Raw genomic sequence first — 17352 nt, forward strand, 5'->3', positions numbered from 1 at the left:
CCGGATGACTCTCAACATAATACGTTAAGGCCAGGAGTGAAGGCTAGCTCCGGTGCAAAAATAAAAGGAGGTCCAAAGCCTTCCTCCTTGGGCGTCCTTATTCGGAATCTTTTGGGCTCTGGGTTCATAACCGCTGCTGCCCAAGGGTTCCATTCGAATAAGACCGATTCCCACATTCATACCGGTGGCAGAGTAATCGGCAAGCTTATCATGGAACCCACACATAGGTTGTGTTGTTAAGATTGACGATGCGTGGAATTTGTGAACGAAAACACCTCACGCTAGCTACTCCATTGACTCCACTCCAACTCCACTCCGACTATTTGTTTATAGCCCAATATAGAACTTTATACGGAGTATACCCTATTGTATTCCAGTAATGCTTCTAAGATTCATATAATGTGAGGGTGTATGGTTGGATAATGTATCAAAGAGACACGCCTATCGAACGAGACAAAATTGGTCCAGAACATTTCCAACCATATGCCCTTCAATTAAAAAACTTATGGATTCATAACTCATGTTTCCATAGAGTGTAGTATAAAATAGTGGGCTGTTCTGTATTCGCAGACAAATAAGTTGGTTGGTTAAGTATCAAAGTCAGTATAGTACGAGCAAGGACACCCAGTGGCCTAGTCAGTAAGTCTATTGAGCAGCGCCTGCTCTAGACTACCCTCTAGGTCAACTGCCAGGTTTAGAACACTGTCGAGAATTTCGCACTCACGGCTCTGGGTTCAAACCACTTGTCCACTTTTTTTATCATTTTCCTTCTCTCTCCCTATATTAGTTCCTAAAGTATAAAGGAGTATAGAAAACCAATAAGCATCCGTTGGTAACTTGATCGACCATGAGCCATACTGCTCTAGGCTATACTCTAGGTCAACCACCTGCGTTCGAACCCCCTGCGAGTCGCAGTCGAGAATTTCGCACCCACGGCACTGGGTTTGTACACTCTCTTTTTCCCCTTTTCCCCTTCTCTTTAGTCTATATTTCCTTTTGTTCCTCATATCACCTTTTGAAGTATAACAGCATGGTATGGCCTGCATATTAGATACCTGAGCCGTATGCCATCGTCCTGTATGACTTGGTGGATATCCTCCTTTCTATTTGATATTTATACTTCTATCTGTTTCTCAATTAGATGCCACAAATCTTCAATCAAAATTTCTTGGGTAAAGCACGCATGTCTATAAATATTCATGGCCTTCCGGGCTGTAGATAAGATATTCTATGGGAGCTGTTGATAATAAACGCCTGATGGCTCTGCCGCTACTCAAACCAAGGTTTTGTCCCGAAGGACGAGACCGAAAGGGGGAAGTCAGGTTCAAACAAACCTCAATATCCCCTTCACGCACTCACTCGTCTTCATCATCTGGCAAAATATTCACCCAATATTTTCTGGGGAAGAGGAGAGGTGCTTGTGGCTGGGGAACTGGGTCTTGCCCACTAGCCGCATTGACGGCTTCGGCTGCAGCTTCTATTTGCTGTTGTTTGGGTTCGATATGTCTCGGTGCATACCCTTGGTCTTCTTATGGCCTAGTCGCCGGCATGACTGTTTGGCCCTTCGGGGGAGGGTAGGATCAGATGAGGGAGGCGAAGGAGGGTATCGTGCACCTGAATATTGTCAGTCTAAACATCCAACATGATTGCGACGAGAGATGGAGTATTGACAGCCTGAACACGCGCTTTGCAGAGATGGTGATGCCAATGAAGCTGGTCCTTATACCCCTGCATCCTTCGTCGGTTATGATATGCCTACAACTTCTTCTTCGCTGGTGTTCTTGGGCTCCATTCTCGCCGTTTTTGACTTCGTCACTCATAACAGTATCTTCAGTAACTGTGTCAGTCTTTTTGCGATTTTGCATACTGCTTGCAGCCATCTCTGAGGTTATATTTGGTGAAATAATGAAAATGGGGATGAAAGTGGGAGGGAAGTCAGAAGGGATTGAGAAAAAATGATAATTTTTTCTACGTGAGATGTGCAAACAGCCTGTGTCTGTGTTGCTGAATTTGCTAGCGTCTACGTCTGTTGTCCAGTCATCCTCACACTAGAAAAGCAACAACGCGCCTACCACGATCGAGGAGACTAATATATAGAAAGATTGTCTGCATTTTATAAATTTTGCCACCTCCTCGTTCATCTCTGACTTACTAGAAAATTAGCTTGCTGTTCAAGCATATAGCATGTTTTCTATCCTGGTGTCAAAATGAATAAAGCATCATATCATCCAAGCTCGCTGTTTGGTCAGAATAAACACTACTTTATGCTCTAAGTATAGACAAGGGGATGTGAACCAGCAGAGGTAAAAAGGATAAAAAAAGTGGACAAGTGGTTTGAACCCAGAGCCGTGAGTGCGAAATTCTCGACAGTGTTCTAAACCAGGCAGTTGACCTAGAGGGTAGTCTAGAGCGGTACTGCTCGATAGACTTACCAACTAGGCCACTGGGTGTCCTTACTCCTACCATACTGACTTTGATACTTAACCAATAGATGCTTATTGGTTTTTATAATCAGTGATACTGAACTATTATCTAAATACCTGCCACGTTATTATTTTATACCCTAGGAGCTGATATAAGGAATGAGAAAAAAAAAAGAATTAAAAAAGTGGACGAACGGTTTGAACCCAGAGCCGTGAGTGCGTAATTCTCGACAGTGTTCTAAACCTGGCAGTTGACCTAGAGGGTAGTCTAGAGCAGTACTGCTCGATAGACTTACCGACTAGGCCACTGGGTGTCCTTACTCCTATAATACTGACTTTGATACTTAACCAACACCGCTCCCTTCTGAAGTTCTACTTTTGGCAACTTATTTCTCTGTTGTCTCCATGACGAATTACTGCCTGGCCTGCTTAAATCTCCTATCTATCGTTTATTTCCTCCTATACAATTCTCTGTTGTTGTTTCATCGCCGCCACCCTCTTTGACCTCGGGGAATATCATATCTTCCACCAGCAGCTCTGGCTAACAGAGGAAACGGGCTCGTTTCGATTATATTCGGTGGCTCATACCTCTATATGGTCTCCAATACGCTCGAGCGAGGTTTGATTTCCAATTTAACATACCGATCTCTTGCTAGTGTTCAGTTATCGGTACCAGTTTTACAATGCAGGCGCTTCATAACCGCCTTGTGATCGACAATCGGATCCACGAACAGCTTTTGGAGTCTACATCCTTGGCCATTTTTGTCTTCAAACGTTAAGGTTTTGATGATTTGCTCCTCAGCAACACAGTTATTTTCCCCAGAAGCCAAAAGGCAATAATGCTTTTCCGAACATATCCAGTTTACACGCCAATCCGACGAACAATGCATCATATGTCAGTGAGGGTGGAAGACAAAGAATGCATGCCAACCTGAATACAAGTGTTATTGTCGTAATTCTCTATGAATCGCCTATTACAACCGTTGTTTCTGAGGACCTTCTGCCCGAGCATAAGATGCTACCCAAACATACGATCATCCCAAGAAATGATAGGCGGCGACTTTAAGGTGCTTCTGATGGTAGAGTTACTCCTTATTCAGAATTGTTTCTGGATTTGATAATTTTCTCCCAGGGGTTGCATTCAAATACCATGACATATCTCCTAGTACCATGGCTTTCCATATCTCGTATAGCCTCAATTTATACGTTTAAATCCAAACTCATATTTTTTGACAAGGACAGTCTACCAATCCTCTCTGTCCAAATGCTGGTTATCTTTGGTGACTCTTGGCTCTTCGAGGTGGCCTTGTGATAAGTCTATTTTCACACGTATAAAGCCCTCATAGGAGATACAGCACCCAATCCCAATGGAAAACTTATACTTTGGACTTTTATAAAGTTTAGACAAAAGATACTCGTACTTGAAGCGATAGCTGGAAGATATCCGCGTGAGACAGACTTCGTCAGTTGCTACAAACAGGTTTATTGGGAAGGGGAGAGACCTCCCCAGTCAAACAGAGAATGGGCGCAGTCAACGAGGAAGGTGCTCAGCTCTTCAAACTCCCCGCGCGTAAAACATTTCTCTTCCTCTCCTCTTCTCTTTTCGCATCTCATCCCATCCACCTTTCAAAACAGCCATAACCATCACAATGGAAGACCCTCTTTCCCGGGGGGAAACCCCAAAGAATAAGAAAAAGCGGAACCCAAGCTTCCGCCGATATCTACGAGACCATGGAATTGATGTCGTAAGTACTTATATCTACTCTGGTCTCAACCCGTCGAGGTCTTCTGCTTGTCCCATCATAGCTACGCATCGTATGATCTGAATTAACATTTTGGTTGAATTAGCCTTCGCTTGTGCAGGGAGTACGTGACCCTGCGCTTCCCCTAAAGCGCAAGCGTAATCATCGCCGCTATAGGCAAAAGAAGGCGAAGAAGATAGGTATGTTTTATGGTATATATGATACTGGGTAGACGCTAATGATCTAAAGAGACAGAAGCTGCCGCGGCTACCCAAAAGAATGAGGTAGCTGAATCTGCCGACTCTTCGGCTATCGCGAAGAGAAGTTTCTGCCTCATCTCGCCAGTTACAGCGCCCTCGCCTGCCGCTCCCTCACATGCCACGCCCTCGCCTTCCAAGCCCTCGCCCTCGCCTGCTGTCACTTCGCCTGAAAATGTGACATTGCCCATCCGAGGGCTTCGAAATCCCTATAACTAACTAACTGGTTAGTTAATTCTAGTCTCCAAGAATGAAGCTTTTCACCCATAAAAATGCAGACATGTCCATATTTCTAGGTGGTTTCCAAGACAGATGAAGCTATTCAGAGATCACCTAATCTACAATAGATTGCTACCATATGCTTCATGTTTGCTTGCTCGCTTACTGTTTGCATGTCTATTAGTTTGCATCACATAGATTGTTTGCTAGATAGCTAAGCAAAACGTTCGAGGTTACCAACTTTTGCAAAGGGTCAGCGATATCAACTGGCTGCTTCCAATTTGCAACTTGCCTCTTCTTTCTTTCTCCATCCTAGTTATTTTGTATTAGATGCGCTCCTCTCTCTTTGCAAGACCTGGCACATAAAAGGAGTATTGTAAATCTAACACCCCCACAGAATGAAAAGCAATAGTGGCTGTAAAGAGGAGCAACCAGATTATCAAGATCAGTGAGTCTTGAGACCGTGTGTTCTTTGTTCTTTACTAGGCAGTATATCCTAATCATGTAAGCAATATACTTTAAACCATATAGGGTACATATGGCAAGATATGTTCTGTTTTTTTGTTACAGAGTGATCAGGAGAAGCATAACGCATCGTCTGAGCAGGTAGGTGAGGTACATGGTGAAAGGCGAGAATGGTGATTGGATGGAGTATGAAAAACCAATAAGAATCCGTTGGTTAAGTATCAAAGTCAGTGTGGTAGGAGTAAGGACACCCAGTGGCCTAGTCGGTAAGTCTATCGAGCAGTACCGCTCTAGACTACCCTCTAGATCAGCTGCCTGGTTTAGAACACTGTCGAGAATTACGCACTCACGGCTCTGGGTTCAAACCGTTCGTCCACTTTTTTAATTCTTTTTTTTTTCTCATTCCTTATATCAGTTCCTAAGGTATAAAGTGCAGAATTTGCTCTCAGTAGGTCAATTGCGAATAATGTGGCAGGTAGTTAGATAAAATTTCAGTATCACTGATTATAAAAACCAATAAGCATCTATTGGTTAAGTATCAAAGTCAGTGTGGTAGGAGTAAGGACACCCAGTGGCCTAGTCGGTAAGTCTATCGAGCAGTACTGCTCTAGACTACCCTCTAGGTCAGCTGCCTGGTTTAGAACACTGTCGAGAATTACGCACTCACGGCTCTGGGTTCAAACCGTTCGTCCACTTTTTTAATCCTTTTTTTTTTTCTCTCCCTGTAGTAGTCTCTACGGTATAAAACAACAATATGGTAGTCTTTTAATAGACACTGGCTTGGTATTGCTCTTCCCCACGGACAATAACCATTTATTGATGTGACGCGCTAACATTTCTATTAAGGGGGATAGAAGAGAACCATAACATAAAGCTGTGATACGACGCGAAATGGTTTGTTTAGATAGATCCTTGCCTAAGGGATAGCTATATAAACAGGAAGCTTCCCAATTTTCAACTTGCTTCTTCTTTCTCTTCATCTAAGTTATTCTGTATTGTGTGCACACTTCTCTTGCAAGACCTGCCACGTCACACTAATCTGTATATACAGACTCTCCTACCGCGGCATGCTCGCTCTCGCCCTCACCCTCGCGTACTATTTTGCCTTCCTTTAGATGCACGGCCGCTAAGTCTCCCTCACCTAGTGCCCGTGACCATGTGGGCCAAAGAGGAGGCTAGCCCATCTTCTCAGAGTATGCAAGAGGAGACAGAGGCTGATGATTTTGTGTGGGATGCCGTGGACCCTCTGGGTCTCCTTGAATAACTGGAGAAACTCCCTGGATTGATATCAGCAGGGCTTCTCGATTGGGAGATGGGTTGTTGGGGGCCTAGAGGGGCCATACCTCATTCTTGACATTTGTTTGGGATAGAGTTATGAGGCTCCATCGGAAATCTGGTCCGTGCGTTTTTTTGATAAATGCAATTTCAACGTCTTCCTTTACCATTTTCATTGAGTTTTTGGTCTTTACTTAATCGTAATTAAAAAAGCAGAGCTACGAGCTATAGGTAGAGACTATGGAAGAGATCTATCAAATATCTTGTTTGAAAGCTCGAGATATTGGCAGTATTCGTTACTATGACCGATTATCACGTGATTGAGATTGGTTAAGTACCAAAGTCAGTGTATAGTATTCATGCGAAACCCAGTGGCCTAGTTGGTAACTCGACCATGAGCCATACCTGCTCTAGAAGGAAATATGGTAATCGTCCATAAAAACATTGTAAAATAATATGAAGAAGTCTACGGGGGATAGAACCTTGGTGGTGCCCTTATAATAAATTTATCAACGATCAAGAAAAATAGATCTAATGCTATAATAGCTTCTAATTTAACCTTATGTATTCTGTTATGTTCTGAGCAGGCCATATCTTGCGCATGAAAAGAGCACGAAGCTCACCCGCTCATTTCATGACGTGACAGAAGTTTTGATCTTGGTCTTTTTCTAATCATGGTGTGATGAACTTGAAAACATCCATGAGGCTTTGTACCGACCTTGAAGTTCACCAAAACCCACTGAAACCCCCTGGATATCAGAACTGGGCCAAGTGAGCAAAACTTGGACGAGTTCGAAAGACCAGGATAAGTAAAGGAACTCAAACCCTCTTGAAGTATTGGAGCATTAAACCCAGATCCTGTACGATGTTATCAGACCGTATCCAAGTTGAGATGTGATATGCCCGGAGGTAACTCTAGTCAGTAAGTGACAGCGAAGATAATTCTGAGCCCAAGTGTGCAAGTGGCGCATGGAGACATCCTAGCTGTGTCATGACCTGAAGACCCCAGTTTTCAGTATTTCTTCCGCCACCATCGTTTCAAAGGGCCTCGCTTCTAGCCCACGAGAGTGAGAGCTTGTTGGCGAATCTCGCAGATGTATGGGCTCACAAAGCGACGGACGATGCGTGATAGAGTACAGCTCTAGAAAACATCAATTAGAGTCACTGTCTTCGAGAAATCAATGACACTTATCATGTAGTAATTCTTCGATTCTTCTGATGATAAAATGGCAGCATGTGTTGTAGAATATTCCAATATTGCGTCTCATCTTACAATGGAGTTGGCCTCGAGAATGCCCAACTGATAGTCAGCATATGAGGATCCAGCCCGGTTCTAGATGAAACTTGGTTGACGACTGATGAATTTAGAAGTGGAAATAATTGTGGGAGAGAAGAGAAAGAGAAAAGGCGCAAATGGAGACAGCAAGCATGAGCAAACGAGCGAGACTGGGTTTTGTGCCCACTACGCCGACATTTTTTGTACGCTCTAATCTTTTTCTCTTTGTTTACGACCCAAGAAAACAGATTTACACGCATTGCAGGAAGTTATTGCAGGCACAAGCTTCAGGGCAAACTATCATATTCATGTTGGCCTTATGTTGACATGGTCTTCGTCCACCGACTTGACCTCGGTATAGACGAGAGTGTGAGCTCAGTCACAACCAATAAATCTCATGGTATGTTAATTGATTGACCATGAGAGCAGAACACTTCCAAGTCTAAGCTGAAACCCGGTGTTGCGGGGGTTGAAGTAAATCGGGGACTATCGCGGGACCGCGGACTTTTGTCCGCCCAACTCCACTTCTTATCAATGACCATACAAAGTACTCCAGACCTTCCAGCTTTCCTTTATAAAGCGATAGTACGCATGGCGCATTCTCTGTTTTTACGAAATCCCCCAAGAAAGTATCTTCAACTTGTGAAGCCTCTCATTTTGAACCCTGCTCGAACACTTTCTTCATCACGTATACAAGCTATGTTGACAACAGAGCTCTCTGAGACTCAGGTCTCTGCGCTCAGGGCTAACAAGGAGCGCCTGGCCAATGATCTTCATCATTCGTGTCAATGGGGATCTGGGATCAGGTGGGGAGAGTAAGATACAACCATATTTTCCAAGGCGACTGGAGAATAACCGCTAACAAAAGCCTCGGCGACTTGATAGTGGACCTACAGATACCGGCATGCAGCGCCTGGCGATTTCAGAAGATGACAAGCACGTCCGTGATTGGTTCATCCGGACTATGAAAGATCTCAAGTGCAACGTCACCGTGGACGAGATGGGTAATATCTTTGCTGTTCGTCCTGGTCGGAGAGCGGATGTACCTGCCACCTTTATTGGGAGCCATCTCGATACACAACCGACCGGTGGGCGGTACGATGGTATTCTGGGTGTGTTGTCAGGTATCGAAGTCATCAAGACTATGAATGACATGGGTCTGGAAACGGAAGGCGGAGTCGGGGTTGTCGACTGGACCAAGTAAGATCCCACGTTCAACCTGGACAATGATCATCACTGACCGTGTCCAGCGAGGAGGGCGCCCGATTCCCGATCAGCATGATCTCGAGTGGTGTATGGGCCGAGTGCATCCCATTGGCGCAAGCACATAATCTCAAAGAAGTCCCAACTGTGGCATCGCTGCCAACAGCGGCATCAGCACCAGAGACTATGAAGAGCGCCTTGCAGAAGATTGGTTACTTGGGTGATGTCCCATGCTCGTACAAGTCGACCCCGATGGCCGCCCATTTCGAAGTGCACATTGAGCAAGGCCCATACTTGGTGTCGGCAAACCAGCGGGTCGGAGTTGTGACAGCTGTGCAGGCCTACAAATGGTTCCGTCTCAACGTCATCGGGCGAGATACACACACAGGAACCACTGCCTTTGAACATCGAGCAGACGCTCTCTATGCATTCGCCCAGATGATGGTGCGCGCACGGGAAGTGGCAGCTTCGAAGGGTTGTCTAGCCAGTGTCGGCATTGTCGAAGCGAAGCCCGGCAGTGTGAACACAGTTCCTGGAGAGGTGAGCTTTAGCTTGGATATCCGTGGGCCTGAGACAGAGCTAGTTGCCGAAGTCGAGAAGGAGCTGCGCGCTGATTTCGACGCTATTGCCGCCGCTGAGGGTGCTGGTATTGGTAAACCTTGTCGCGTTGAGTGGACTCTAGACTTCGACTCACCTGCAATCAAGTTCCATGAAGACTGCATTAAGTGTGTGGAGCAGTCAGCTCAGGCTGTTGTCGCAGATGCTTCTGTTGCGGATACAAAGTCACTTGTGCGGACCATTATGAGTGGTGCTGGCCATGACAGTGTCTTCACTTCCAAGCGTGTCCCAACGAGCATGATTTTTATTCCATGCAAGGATGGTCTTAGTCATCACCCCGAGGAGTTCTCTACTGCCGATGATTGCGCTACTGGAGCATCTGTCATTTTGCAGGCTGTAGTGCGTTATGACCGGAAGAGATTCTTGTAAGGCGGATGCTCACTTTAACCGAACAGAAACGCCTTGTATATAGTTCAGAACGTTTAAATACGTCAGGTATATTAATGCATATTACACCGAGATTAGCTTCGAAATTATCTACTCCGTCGTTGCTCAATCAGTGTGACGTACATAGAGTGAATGCGTTCTCCAGGAATGCAATAGATCGACTAGTCAAGAGAGCTCGAAGACCTACACTAAGTTCACTAATAGACCATTGTCACTCATGTCATAAATTTAGCAATGAGTGACTATGACAATCTACATCAATCCACATGGATCTACATAATGAAACCAGTGGAAACATGAATTTCTTCTTTTTATTTTGTTTCCTGTATCCCCAAGTCCCAGTGAAGCTGGACCGAGATCTAGGTGCACCGAGTGTAAGGCCCATTTCGAGAAACCTCTAGTCCGGCAGCCGAATTCGGGTACACCATCAAGACTCTAGATTGACCGAGAAGTGGTTGACAGGACACCAATGCCTCTCAGCATTTACTCCTGGGGAGCAGCACCACGGCCACGGCCGAAGCCACCGCGGAAAGAGGGAGCGAACTCGCCGGGGGCACCGCCCTCCTTTCCACCCTCCTCGCGACGGCGGTAACCGCCCTCACGGGGAGCACGGGGACCACGACGCTCACCGCGCTGCTCCTCACCGCCCATCATGCCGCGGGGGGGAGCGTGGGAACGCTGCTGCTTGATGTGGGTGGCGGGGACAACCTCGGCGGGGAGGTGGAGCCACTCACGGAGGTAGTCCAGACCCTGTTATTTGATTAGTATTTGGACATGTGAGCGTGTTAGATGTAGACGAGTCGTACCTCGGGGGTGAGGGTGTAGTAGTAGTACTGCCACGAGAACTGAGTCTTGACAAAGCCGCGGGAGTCCAGGGACTGGAGGGCCTTGATGACATAGAGGTTCTTGGTGTCAATGTCACCGTGCTTGGGAAGGTTGAAGTCCTTCTTGGCCACGAGCACTCCCTCTATAATTTGGGTTAGTGAATCCGCACATGACGCGAGCGCAATGTCGCAGTGTCGCGGGAACGTCGACGAAGGTTCTCGTTACATACCACGGAAGAGGTACTCGTGGATCTTCTTGCGGTCGTCCTTGGGGATAAGCCTGCGCCATTGTTAGTAAATGTGTCGGGAATAATCGTAAGAGCGAGGATACGTACATTGTCGCGAGTTCCTGTTGCAAGTCGGGGAATCGCTTTGACAACGCCCGAAAATAATGGTTGATTTAAATGATGGATGAAGAGTGGAGCTTCGCTATGAGAAAAGTGCGTCGGTCCGAATTGGGTGTAGGGTTATGACCCTAATCAGCTTGTGGTTCAGGTCACATGATACAACCTTGGAGGTGATACACCATCACGTGAGAGGAACCATAATCGCTGACTAAGAATATGATTAGTCATCCTGGCTGCGGCCATCTCGATCTTATCGGAACATCGTCCATCTTCTAATACAACTATACTTTCTTCCTACCAAACTCTTCAGTTGCACGCTCCTACTAGTATATCGTGAACTGTTTCTGACACACAATATGGCTTCCTCAACTGTCAACGTTCTGTTGTCGTCCTTTCCGGGACTGTCGCTGCCGGCGACACTTTCGTTCATTTTGCCATCGACAGCGAGCACATCAGACCTGGCCGCCAAGATCGCTTCATATCTCCCCTCATCACTCTCTCTTCAGTCTCTCGTCCTTACTACAACAAATAACAAACATCTCACGGCCACCTCCGAGTGTATCCAATCTTTTCTCCCGACCCGTGATGGCGTCTTTACCTCCACACTCCTTCCGCTACGCCTGACTGCCCCCATCCGCGGTGGCAAAGGTGGTTTCGGCTCTCAACTGCGTGCTGCCGGTGGCCGCATGTCCAGCAAGCGAAAGCGCAATCAAGGCGATAACAATGGCTCCAGTCGCAATCTCGATGGCCGCCGGTTGCGCACTGTCAACGAGGCAAAGGCACTAGCGGAATATCTCGCTGTCAAGCCAGAAATGGACAAGAAAGAGAAAGAGGAGCGTCAACGCCGATGGCAGTCCGTAGTGGAGATGGCCGAAAAGCGTCAAGACGAGTTGAAGAACGGCAGCGGCAGGCAGAAGTTGGATGGACAGTGGATGGAAGATAGGGAGGAAATGAGTGAAAAGACTCGGGAAGCAGTTCTACGGGCTGTCAAGGATGGCCAATGGACGGATAATCTTCGCGACGCACTCCTGGGTGGATCCAGCACCAGCGCCAGCTCCGAGGGCAGTGAGGAGGATGCCTCGTCCAGCGAGGACGAAGAGAGCGAGGAAAATGGAGAATCATCCAATTCTGTTGCTAGGCCGTCTATGCCTCAAAAGGCCGCACCAAGGAAGTTCATTGGTTTCGATGAGGATGACGAGTTCATGAGTGACTCCGATGACGAGATGGAGGAATCCGGCAAGGGAAAGGGAAAGGCGCGCGCTTGATCTTCTAGCAAACCAATATTTGTCCATGTTTCACGACAGCGTTCTTTTACTGCTACTTTCAGGGATTCTCCAGCGCATCTGTGTTTCAGCGCCTTCTGTGCCAATAATTTCAGTCTCCGATAGGAGTTTTCAATCCAAATTCATTTACTGCCACCAATTTTAGTCTCACTTTAGTATACTAATCCGTAAAATGACTTGTTGCGCGTTGTTGTACGGCGGCCCGAATTTACCATGTGCGCTATCGATAGATAACTGTCTCCAAAGAAAAAAGCTCCGCAGCTACTCCGCAGTTTCGCACGCCATCATGTCACTCTGCTCTCGAGGCGCAGTGTTCAGAAACCCGAGATTCAGTCTGCTGTGTCTGCTCCCAAAGAGCATTCCTCGATCTCAGGCTCAAATTCCCTTCTCAAAATCGCGCGCCGCGCCACAATCCAAAGGCCTTGCGGACCTCCGCAGGCAATGCCGATGCTTTTCAACAACTCGCCTTCAACGAGAACAGCCCCTGGCTGAGCCTCAAGCTGGCACTCTAGCCGATTCCCTGCCGTTGTGCTGCCCAGGATGTGGCGCATTCTCCCAAACAGTTGAGGCAAACGAGCCAGGATACTATGGTACATCTCGAAAGCAGATTCGGAAGCTACTCGCCGTGAGAAAGGAAGCAATTGAATACAGAAATAAACAACAAAATGAGGTTATATCTACCGAGGGAGGTAGCTTAAGCGCACAGCAGAGCGATGCCATCGAGGATGCAGTGCCACCCAAGCCTATTCAAGGTAGGACATCTAGACAATTGCGTAAGGTTGCCATTTTGCTGACTGAAGAAAAAGATGGAGCTTTTCCGGATGAAGCTGTCGATCCCGAGAATAATTTTCTTGGGTCTCCGGGTCGAATTACCGAAGTCTGTGATCGTTGCCACGACTTGATACACCACAACAAGGCAGTCTCTTCGCCCAAGCCGACTATTTTGTCTATACGAAACTACCTCGAAGAATCACCGTATCGACACAACCGTGTCTACCATATCATCGATGCTGCAGATTTCCCAATGTCTCTCGTTCCACGGATTCATTGGGCTTTAATGCTGCAGGAGCAACGTTCGCGGAACCGACGATCTACGAACGAGAAATTTGAACGCGGAAGAAGACTTCCATCACTCTCGTTTATAATTACGCGCTCGGATCTTTTGGCGGCAACGAAAGAGCAGGTAGACTCGAAGATGGATTATATTCGCACAGAGCTCCGCGCAGCTTTGGGAAGATCGGGGAAGGAGGCCCGTTTAGGCAACGTGCACATGATTAGCGCGCATCGTGGGTGGTGGACTAAGGAGGTCAAGGAAGAGATTCGAGAGCATGGTGGCGGCATTTGGGTCGTTGGTAAGGCAAACGTGGGAAAGAGCAGCTTCATCGAAGCGTGTTTCCCCAAGGATTCTAGGAATGTGGAGAAAATTGAAGAGTGGGTTCAACGCCGTGAGGAAAATGAGATTCCCACCTTCCTTAACCCCGACAGCCTTCTGCCCCCCGCCCCCCGCGAGGATCTCTATCCTGTGCTCCCAGTCGTGTCTTCTCTTCCAGGCACTACAGTCTCGCCTATCCGCATTCCATTCGGTCGTGGAAAGGGCGAGGTCATCGATTTGCCCGGCCTAGAGCGTGGTCTGTTGGAGGACTTTGTTCGGGATGAATACAAACGTGATTTGATCATGACGAAGCGGATCAAGCCTGAACGTTCGACCATTAAACCCGGCCAGTCTCTTTTGCTTGGTGGTGGTCTTATCCGCATTACCGCTGTGAACCCTCAAGATACTGTCATGTCGGCCAGTTTCCTGCCTCTCGAGTCTCATATCACCAACACACAGAAAGCAATTGATACGCAGGCCGAAGAAATCCCCTACCGAGGGACTGTCATTATGAAAGAAGGAACCGGCAGCACAATTGCCTCGGCCGGTATATTCGACTTGAAGTGGGATACCACCACCTCGAATCTTCCCACCTCGCTAGCCAAAGCTGTAAAGGACAGGGGGATCCCTGTGCCTTCATTGCCGTATCGTGTGATGTCGGCAGATATTCTCATCGAGGGCTGCGGCTGGATCGAGCTCAGTATACAAATCCGCAGCAAGCGGGACACTGAAGACGAACCTTCCTATCCGCAGGTCGAGGTTTTCACTCCCAACGGGAAACATATTGGGTGCCGACGTCCGATTGAATGTTGGAACTTCATTGCAGAGAAGAAGAAAATCGACAAGCGCAAACAGCCGCGGACGAGATATTGATTTTTGTTGTGATTTGGGTATATTATATGGACGTGTACATTAGGCCATTTAGCATAGCGGGTCGGCGTTTCTCCTCTCCGTCCTTAAAGTGGTCAGCTATATCAATTGGCTGCTTCCACTTTGCAACTTGCTTCTTCTTTCTTTCTCCATCTTACACTCCTTCTTCCATCAAGATCGCTCTGGCGCCTTACAAGATGGAAAACATTTTCGATCTTGTTTTTCTTCTAGACACAGACATTCCATTTCTGAAATCAGGTAAATTGCACTCCAGAATCCTCATATCACTTTGCTCGTTGTCCTAACTTCGAATATCGCTTCTAGATTCCTGTCACAATGATCGAAAAGGGTTATCGGTAAAAAGGCCGCAAGGTCTAATCTCCCCCCTCTCCCAATAGGGGCTCAGTTATCGACAAATGCCTGCCAAGTTTCAGATCAAGATCACTTATGCATTTGAGACCAATGCGTCAGCCGGCATATTTGTCCGAATGACAACCCAAGGCCGAAGTTTAGGCTAGAGCATTATCTACATACTGGGGATGTAGGGGATGTTGTTGAGTCTTATATCCGGGCGGGGAGATACAGACCGCATGAATGGTTCATGCTTGAAGACCTTGGGGATGACCAAGAACGTTCTAAGTTGACAAATATCAATTATCACATGGAACTAACCAGTTAACGATTCATAGCCCGCAGAATGGTTCTTTCCAAAGGTCCTCATTTTGTACGTAGGGCTCGTAGGTGGGGGATCAACCTTTCGCCTTCCGACAACATACGACGACTCGCTTATTTATTCTGACAAGATTCTTTTATAATTGCTAGATTTGTTCCTGTGCAATTAACTCGTCTCAATATATATATCACTCCCTAACGTTCAGCAAATCAGCATTCACGCTCGTCTATCCCATGATGTTATCTTTTCGGGGAAGCGAAAATGCCAGGGAACTGGCCAAGCCCTGGCGCTTTAGTCTAACTCAGACCTATGACCCAATGGAGAACCCGACAGGGCTCATCTCATTTGGCCTGGCGGAGAATGTATCTACAACATATATCCTCACGGCCGGAAACCAAGAGCTAACTTCCAACCAGAGACCAATGAGAGCGGAGATAGCCAGATATATCAACCAAAATGTGCGTATTCCAATTTTCACTTCATGCCCACATAGTGTCCACTGACTGAAAGAATCCCGCTAAATCACATAGGTCGTTTTTACACAAGATTCTATCAGCTACCGCCCAAGCGCACCGACAGCTGCAAGATTACCAGCTGCTGCTGCAGTTCACCTGAACAATATCCTCAAACCACATGCCCCAATTGATCCCGAGGACATATTAGTGGCAGACTGTCCGACTTCTCTTGGCAGCATGCTAGGACACAGTCTCGCAGAATCCGGGGATGGGATCCTCGTCAGCAGACCCATATATGGCCGCTTTGAGCTCGACTACGGCGTTGAATCTGGCGTTAAAATGGTTTATGCTGATACAACTGTGGAAGAGGCATTCTCTCCTGCTTGTGTGGAAAAATATGAACTGGCTTTTAAGGAATCCTCCAAGAACATTCGAGCTGTTCTGCTCGTCAATCCACATAACCCTGTCGGTGAGTTATACATGCCGCTTGGTCCGTTGATTGAACTGATTTGGTACGGCCAGGTCGTTGTTACCCAGTCGAGACACTCAAGGCTATCACCCGATTCTGTAATAAGCATAACCTCCATCTCATCAGTGATGAGGTATACGCTTCATGCGTGTTTAATTCTGGTGACCCTGAGGCTGTGCCATTTACGTCAATCCTCTCGCTGGATCTTGCGGGATTGATAGATCCTAACCTGGTCCATGTGTTATATGGTTTCAGCAAGGTAGGCATCGGAAAATCTCAATAGAGGCAACCAATTTGACATGATATAATTATAGGACTTCGCTTCTGGAGGCCTCCACCTTGGGTTCTTGGTGACCAAAAATCGGCAGCTTCGGCAAGCCTGCAGAACAATCCTGTGAGATCTCGACCGAGCACCACGAAAACTAAAAAACGTCAAAGATTAACTCTATATAGGAGACTGCACGGCGCTTCACAAGCAGCGGTGACTATCGGCACCGTGATTCTAGAAGACCAAGCTTTCGTGGCAAGCTTCACAGCCAAAGCAAGACAGAGCCTCGCTTCAGCCTACCGGTTTACAACCTCAGTGCTCAACAGGGAGGGAATCAACTATGTCAAGGGCGGGTGAGTATACCAAACTCGGAGAAGACATTATTCAAATCCTCATCTAATCCGGTTATCAGAAACGCTGGCTTCTTCGTCTACATCGACCTGTCACCATATCTGCCCCGTGACGATTATCTTACCCCGCGAAACCGGGAGTTTTCTCTTGCTGAGAGGCTCGTCGATGCTGGTGTGTTCTTACATCCCGGGGAAGAGCATTCGAGGGATATTGGGTGGTTCCGCCTGGTGTTCTCACAGGAAGAGGAGATATTGCAGGAAGGCTTTAACAGGTGAGTCATTTGCTGATTATTTCTATGTATTGGTTCGGCCCGTTGATTGATGGTTTGTTTTGTGATTTATAGATTGTTGAGTGTTTTAAGGTCAAGTAAATGAAATATTCTCGATGTCACCATCAAGACTTGAAGATACGGGGAAAGTATGGCATAAAAACGAAGGACAATGCAATCAGAGGTAGTGAATGCTTAGATGCAAAGGAATAGAACTGAAATATTGAAAATGCTATATGCTATATGTTTTATTTGATTTTGGCAGAAGTCATCAAGCATGATTTTTTGAAACTGGAAAATGAGATTG

General features: G+C 46.8%; 7 protein-coding genes across 7 annotated transcripts; 6 read left to right on the forward strand and 1 right to left on the reverse strand.

The window, feature by feature from the left end:
• Nucleotides 1-4072: 4072 nt before the first annotated feature.
• On the forward strand, nt 4073-4641 carry LCP9604111_5363 (uncharacterized protein; the record flags this gene model as incomplete). Its single annotated transcript, XM_039073165.1, has 3 exons — nt 4073-4168; nt 4272-4365; nt 4415-4641. The coding sequence occupies 3 exons, from the start codon at nt 4073-4075 to the stop codon at nt 4639-4641; spliced, it is 417 nt and encodes a 138-aa protein (XP_038928825.1).
• A 3715-nt stretch (nt 4642-8356) lies between these two features.
• LCP9604111_5364 (M20 family metallo-hydrolase) lies at nt 8357-9847 on the forward strand (the record flags this gene model as incomplete). Its single annotated transcript, XM_039073166.1, has 3 exons — nt 8357-8472; nt 8543-8857; nt 8908-9847. 3 exons carry the CDS (start codon nt 8357-8359, stop codon nt 9845-9847), a joined length of 1371 nt encoding a protein of 456 aa, XP_038928826.1.
• A 501-nt stretch (nt 9848-10348) lies between these two features.
• On the reverse strand, nt 10349-11235 carry LCP9604111_5365 (40S ribosomal protein eS10; the record flags this gene model as incomplete). The annotated part of the gene is made up of 5 exons (XM_039073167.1): nt 10349-10615; nt 10672-10832; nt 10920-10969; nt 11025-11059; nt 11233-11235. The coding sequence occupies 5 exons, from the start codon at nt 11233-11235 to the stop codon at nt 10349-10351; spliced, it is 516 nt and encodes a 171-aa protein (XP_038928827.1).
• A 157-nt stretch (nt 11236-11392) lies between these two features.
• On the forward strand, nt 11393-12301 carry LCP9604111_5366 (telomere maintenance SDE2 family protein; the record flags this gene model as incomplete). The annotated part of the gene is made up of 1 exon (XM_039073168.1): nt 11393-12301. One exon carries the CDS (start codon nt 11393-11395, stop codon nt 12299-12301), a length of 909 nt encoding a protein of 302 aa, XP_038928828.1.
• Nucleotides 12302-12605: 304 nt separating this feature from the next.
• Nucleotides 12606-14564, forward strand: LCP9604111_5367 (uncharacterized protein; the record flags this gene model as incomplete). Its single annotated transcript, XM_039073169.1, has 2 exons — nt 12606-13071; nt 13126-14564. The coding sequence occupies 2 exons, from the start codon at nt 12606-12608 to the stop codon at nt 14562-14564; spliced, it is 1905 nt and encodes a 634-aa protein (XP_038928829.1).
• Nucleotides 14565-14758: 194 nt separating this feature from the next.
• Nucleotides 14759-15079, forward strand: LCP9604111_5368 (uncharacterized protein; the record flags this gene model as incomplete). The annotated part of the gene is made up of 3 exons (XM_039073170.1): nt 14759-14819; nt 14886-14917; nt 14960-15079. 3 exons carry the CDS (start codon nt 14759-14761, stop codon nt 15077-15079), a joined length of 213 nt encoding a protein of 70 aa, XP_038928830.1.
• Nucleotides 15080-15551: 472 nt separating this feature from the next.
• On the forward strand, nt 15552-17151 carry LCP9604111_5369 (pyridoxal phosphate-dependent aminotransferase; the record flags this gene model as incomplete). The annotated part of the gene is made up of 8 exons (XM_039073171.1): nt 15552-15596; nt 15651-15692; nt 15765-16158; nt 16212-16417; nt 16473-16552; nt 16612-16779; nt 16839-17048; nt 17121-17151. The coding sequence occupies 8 exons, from the start codon at nt 15552-15554 to the stop codon at nt 17149-17151; spliced, it is 1176 nt and encodes a 391-aa protein (XP_038928831.1).
• Between the last annotated feature and the right edge of the window lie 201 nt (nt 17152-17352).

Source organism: Penicillium roqueforti (genome assembly GCF_015533775.1).
Source record: "Penicillium roqueforti strain LCP96 04111 chromosome Unknown scaffold_12, whole genome shotgun sequence".
Lineage (NCBI taxonomy): Eukaryota > Fungi > Ascomycota > Eurotiomycetes > Eurotiales > Aspergillaceae > Penicillium > Penicillium roqueforti.